The sequence below is a fragment of the Triticum dicoccoides genome, chromosome 3A (genome assembly GCF_002162155.2).
Source record: "Triticum dicoccoides isolate Atlit2015 ecotype Zavitan chromosome 3A, WEW_v2.0, whole genome shotgun sequence".
NCBI classification, from domain to species: Eukaryota; Viridiplantae; Streptophyta; class Magnoliopsida; order Poales; family Poaceae; genus Triticum; species Triticum dicoccoides.
In genome coordinates this window covers 373,568,792-373,574,666 of record NC_041384.1, presented here as the reverse complement: position 1 = coordinate 373,574,666, position 5,875 = coordinate 373,568,792, and the positions used below count along the sequence as shown (strand labels likewise).

The 5,875-nt window shown below is 49.1% G+C and overlaps 1 protein-coding gene across 1 annotated transcript; it reads right to left on the bottom strand.

Annotated features, from left to right (window-relative positions):
- Positions 1 to 660: 660 nt before the first annotated feature.
- LOC119268235 (protein indeterminate-domain 7-like) lies at positions 661 to 4,651 on the bottom strand. The gene is made up of 3 exons (XM_037549820.1): positions 3,117 to 4,651; positions 2,559 to 2,958; positions 661 to 1,786 (listed from the first exon to the last, which is right to left on the bottom strand). Exons 1-3 carry the CDS (start codon positions 3,298 to 3,300, stop codon positions 937 to 939), a joined length of 1,434 nt encoding a protein of 477 aa, XP_037405717.1. The 5' UTR covers positions 3,301 to 4,651; the 3' UTR covers positions 661 to 936.
- Between the last annotated feature and the right edge of the window lie 1,224 nt (positions 4,652 to 5,875).

The window sequence follows — 5,875 nt, the reverse complement described above, 5'->3', positions numbered from 1 at the left end:
AGCAACTAGCAAGAGCTCCCAAGTGACCACCAAGCAGCACAATCAGTTCAGTTCAGTTCACCCAAATACACCTTTCTTCTCCCCTTGAAAATAGTATTGTCAAACATATTTTGCGCCTTTTTTTTGAAGAAGCAAAGTACTCCCTTTGTTACATATTAAATGTTGCTGGTTTAGTATTAAAGGGGGGTGTATATCTGGATTTTCCTTATACATATACCGATCGACGTGTACCTTAGTCAGATAGAGAAAACTTTCTTTTACCCAAGTCAGAGAATATAAAACTTGTAGTGTGTGGCCATGAGACATGTACTCACTCCATTTCATAATGTAATGCATATAGATTTTTTATACTTTAACTAATTAAGTTTATTGAGAAAACTATCTATATCCACCATAATATGAGACTACATCTTATGATGAATTTAGTGATATATGTTTGGTGTATTAGATGTAAATGTTCTTCACAAACTTAATAAAAATTTGCGAGGTTTGACTTTTGAAAAATATTATAGGCACTACATATGGATCGGAGGGAGTGTGTACTTCTCTCTGTCTCAAAATATAAGACTGTTTTCACACTGATATATTGCCCAGCAAACGGAGACAGTAGATATGTACGTAGGCAATGCAGCTGACCAGTTGTTGAGTGCCAGAGAGAGAGAGAGAGAGAACGGATGCATGTATTATTTTCACGTAGCTTTTCGTTGATCCCAGTTTACCTTACAGTTGGCTTCTACCCACAAAAAACTCCAAAGCTTGCTTAGCTTGCAAGATCACGAGTGCGAGAGAGAGAGAGAGAGAGAGAGAGAGAGAGAGAGAGAGAGAGAGAGAGAGAGAGAGATTACCCAGTTCAAAACGCATCCCTTGCTGATCTAGAGGGTAGCAGCAAGCAGTGCTCTGCGGTGATCAGAAGCGACCATGCAACTATCATCATGGCTAGCTATGGCTACCCATGCCATGCCACGGCTCGTTGCTGCTCTGCTGCTGCGGCGGCTGCGGCTGCGGCTGTCCTTGTTGCTGTGGCTCGTAGCAGGGAGCCATGTTGGTGTTGTTGCCGGCCGTGTTCACGGCGGCGCCCATGCACGACGAGTCAAAGCCGGCGAGGCCGAGGATGTCGCGGTGCGAGAAGGCGCGCAGCCCCAGGAAGTCCCTGGTCATGCCGTCGTTGGCCCCTCCCGAGGCGCCGCCTTCCTCGCCGCTCCGGCCCTGGGAGGCGGTCCTGGCGAGGCTCATCATCTGCTGGTTGCTGAGGCACGAGAGGCCGAGCCCGAACGTGGCGCTGCCGGTCGCGCTGGTCGCCGAGCCGGCCATCTGGGTGTAGTGCACTCCCGCCCCGCCAGCGCCGGCCCCGCCGATGGTGGCGCCCATCTGCGCCGCCTTCTGTAGGAGCGCTGTGGCCGACAGGTGCGCGGCTGCCGCGGGAAGCTGCTGCTGCTGGTGGTGCGTAGGCGTCGGCACGGACGTGGCGGAGCTCTGCGCGGTGGCGCTGCAGAGCGGCTGCAGCAGCGGGTGGTGGACGTCGTCGTAGGGCATGGTTGGCCACGGCTGCATCTCCGGCTTCACGTCGAAGTTGCAATTCTGCTGCATGACCTGGTGCTGGTGGTCCTGGAACGCGGCGAGCTCCTGGTGGTGGTGCTGCTGCATCAGATCGTGCGGCGAATAGAGCATGGCGTGGTGCTGGGCGTGCGCGATGGGTGGCAGTGGCAGGCCGCCCCCGCTGATGGCCTTGTTGCTCTCCTCGGTGAGCGCGTCGCAGAAGGCCCGGTGCGTGATGAAGCTGTCCCGCCTGCATGCAATGCAGTGCAACAAAGAAAGCCATCAGAAGAAGAAATGCAGCACGAGAAGGAAGGGCAAGAGAAAAGGTAAGGCTAAAACTTTCCCCTGATTCTTTGTTCATTTGATTCTTTGTTCATTTGTTGTCATATGGCATGCGACGCTGCCGTGCCGTGCGGTGTGAGCTCCGAGAGAGAGAGAGAGAGAGAATCAGGGAGGAGAGGACGCATGGAAGTGACAGCACGGAGAGAATAGTGTGAGCATGCATAGGCAATTAGGCTAAGGCAGGAGGAGTGAGATGGAAAGGCAGCTCAGCTCTGCAAAGAGATTCACATGTCTGAATTCTCGTCTCCCAAAGCTCGATCCTCATCATCATCACAGCATCTCTCTCCTCTCTCCTTCCACACGAGCTGCACAGCCGCTCATCTCATCTCATCCATGTCCGAAACAAAAAGAAAGAGGACCCCCGGCCGTAAAAGTGGTCCATCTTTGCATCCGTCCATGCCTCTTCTGCGTTCGTTGCCCCATCTGGCCTGACTCGCCAACGCAAATCACAATGAGTTCCTTCCTTCTCTCAGATTAATTAATGTTGACGATCCTCTACTTGAATTCTACTGTAGTAGTAATTTGTAGGCAGTGCACTCGCTAGGTTAGGTTGCCAAGGCACAAGAATATATAGTAACGAGAAATCAGCAAGACTGCAGGGAAGAAAGCTTTCATGATGCATAGCATAGCATAGTAGAAGCACAAGAGGTGGATCGAGATTGGAAGAAAGGGATAAGAACCTGGAGAAGACGGTCCCGCAGTCGCACTTGTACTCGCGGGTGCCGCAGATCTTGGAGTGCGCCTTCCAGTCGGACTGCACGGCGTACTTCTTGGAGCACTTGTCGCACTTCCACTTCTTCTCGCCGTGCTTGCGGAAGAAGTGCTTCTTGATCCCGGTGAGGTCGCCCAGCGCGCGCGACGGGTCGTGGTGCACGCACGACGCCTCCGGGCAGATGTACACCTTCTTCCGCACCACCTCCTTGCTCCCGCGCTGCTTCAGCTTCCATGGCAGGTTGTGCCCGCGCCGGTGCAGCTGCAGGTTCTGGTCGCGCTGGAACCCCTTGCCGCAGATCTCACACAGGAACCGGTTCGTCGCCATCAGCGTCGCCGGAGACAGCGCAACCACCTCCGACTCTGGGTCTTGGGTTCCGTTTCCATGAAAAACACGCGCGGACAAAGATTAGTAACATGCAACGATCCTCCAGATACAGACATGCGCATCAGTCCAGTCCAGCAACACGTCGTCACTAGAATTCTGAGAAAACAAACAAGAAATTAAACCGAGGACAAGGACCTACCGGGGTTGCCGGGTAGGCTTCGCTTGCGCTTGTTGGAGGCCGGGGTTGGGGGAGGAGGAGGAGGAGGTTTGGCGGAAGCGGAGGCGGAGGTGGTGAGGTTGGACATGCTGCTGTCCTGATCCTGATCTGCCGCTTCCGCTTCTCCACGCTGCTGCTGCTGCTGCTGAAGATGGTGATGATACATAAAGCGGCAAACTTGTAGTGCTAGGGATTTGATTCAGGCCTTAGGATATCTCTCTCTCCCTCTAAAGTCTAAACACAACTTAGCCAAGGCCCAAGGAAGGGGTGGCAATAAATTTGATGCTGCCACAGAGGGGGCATTAACTGAAGAACGGAGGAGGAGGAGGAAGAACGGGATGGGGGCAAGGCAAGACAGGAGTGACAAAAGGAGAGAGTTCAGAGAGCCACTCCCTCTCCTCAGGCGGCGGCGGCGGCGGCGGCAGCTCAGGGAATAACACAGGTATCAAGGATGGAGGGGAAGGGGACAAACAAGGGGAAACTGGGGTTGGGTTGGTCAATGACTGGAAAGCAAATTCAGATTCTCTCCCTTCCCTCTTCTCTCCTTTCTTCTTGTTTCTCTCTCTACTTTCTTTCCCTGCAGCAGTACAAGCGTAGAACACTACAGCAAGGATTCAAGAGCTGGCTGGCAGTGCAGGGGGGAGAGAGAGAGAGGAACGGAGATCAGGAGCTATGCAAGCTGGAAGATGACGGCCCCCATGAGAGAGAAAAAGGAGAGGCCACAGTGCTGGCAGCCATAGGGGCTAGAGGGAGGGGGAGGGGAGGGGGAGAAGAAGGCTTAGCAAACGACCAAACCAAACCCCTCCTCTCCCTCCTTTATCTGCTTCCTTGCTTTAGGGGCCAAAAAGAAGAAAAATCCTGACCAAATCAGCAGTTGAGCCTTCTTCCCTTCCCTTCCCTTCATGCTCTCTCTAGCTATGGCCTATGGGGCAAATGCAAGAGCAAAATTGAAATAAAATTAAAAATACAAGGCAACTCTTCTGTCCTTCTTGTAATTATATACTTTATTTAAGATGATGATAATAAAGTACAGTAGTAGAAGTGGAAACTATTCTAAAATCACGGACTGTATATAACATTGTGAACCACGCTGGGAGCAATGCTGCACCGATGTTGAGCTTTCTGTCTTTTCCTTTGTCTTACAAATGTAGAGTAGATATACTTCCTCTCTCGTCCTCCCTCTCCCTCTCTGAATTCCTGCTTTTCTTTATGTAATCACTACTGTACTGTACACCCACTCGGTTGGTACACCATAGACCATCAATCCTCTCACAACAATTAGATTAGATGGATATGTTACATAGATTCCCAGGTTTAACAATTGTTTTTTTTTGTCAATTACAGGGCATGCATGTTGGTCATGATAAAAATAATACTGTGATGTATAGGTACATATGTATACTCCCTCCGTCCATGAATAAGTGTACATCTAGCTTTTGTCTTCAGTCAAAGTTTTAAAAGTTTGACCACCTTTCTAGAAAAAAGTAAAAGCACTTATGGCATCAAATTAGTATCACTAGATTCTTTTTGAAATGTACTTTGATAATATATCAATTTGATTTCATATATGTTAGTATTATTTTCTATAAAGTTGGTCAAAATTTTAAAAACTTTGACTTAGAACAAAAACTAGATGTACACTTATTCCCGGACGGAGGGAGTATATGTATACTTGTATACCAACCACAATGCATGCATGCATGCATGCATGATACTACATGCATAGCTCCATGCCATGTGATTTATCTGCCTTTTCTTCTTTATTTTCTCTTGATGAGTCACCTTGGACCCATGCATGCATATCATGGGTGCTCATAATTCACAAATAGAAATCCTATCCTCTTGATGTCACGGGCCAGTATGTACATGGGTCATGAGACCTGCCGCTTGCTTGCTTGCTTCTATGACCTACGGTAAAAAAAGAAACTTTTAACGTATTTGTATTATTTATACAGTGATAAAAGCGATGATAATATCATAATAACACTAAATTTGTCATGAAAATATTATTTTTAATATAAAATGCACAATTGTATTAACATGTGCTTGAAATTTGAAGATACATATTGGAGATCATCATGAAGTTAGAATGATGCAGTAATTTCTAATTAGGTCATGGAATAAACCCAGGTTTCTTTTTTTCTTGAGGGAAAACCCGTTTCTTCTTGAGGGAAAAAACCCGGTTCTTTTTCTTGAGGGAAAAACTCCGGTTTTCTGATCCCGTGAGATGCAGCGAAGTACCGTCACAGAACGATGGACTCTTCTTGGATTCTCTGTGCTAACACGTGCATGTCAACTAGAACAGCCAGATTAAGCAATAATTATAGAGAAACACCATGATTATACAGGCTTGGCATCTAAGAGCATCTACAACGAGAAAACCATTACCTGCCCCAAACGTCCAGGCGGGATGTCCGGGTTATTGTTGGGATGCAAAAACCGCACCCAATTGAACGCTTCATATTTGGTTCAAACGCACAGACTGACTCGCACTTATATACCCGATCCATATTTAGGATGGATATGGGACGAATGCGTCCACCACAATGGACTGATCGCTAGGGCCCACGTGGGGACACGGAGCGGCCGTTGGTCCGACGACGCCTCCTCCACTCCGTGTCGTGTGGCGCTGATGCGGCATGCCGGTTCAGGGAGCAAGTCTGGATATTCAAGCCAGACGGCGGCAACGCAACCCTAGCCCGTCCTCATTCCTTCCCTTCCCCTCCCACCCGCGCTGCCAG

Bases quoted from the DNA above. Each gene is read 5' to 3' on its own strand.
- LOC119268235 (XM_037549820.1), bottom strand. From the start codon at position 3,300: ATGTATCATCACCATCTTCAGCAGCAGCAGCAGCAGCGTGGAGAAGCG. The intron at 2,959-3,116 runs GTAGGTCCTTGT...ACGGAACCCAAG, and splicing joins AAGCCTACCCGGCAACCCCG to ACCCAGAGTCGGAGGTGGTT. The intron at 1,787-2,558 runs GTTCTTATCCCT...CATTGCATGCAG, and splicing joins TGCGGGACCGTCTTCTCCAG to GCGGGACAGCTTCATCACGC.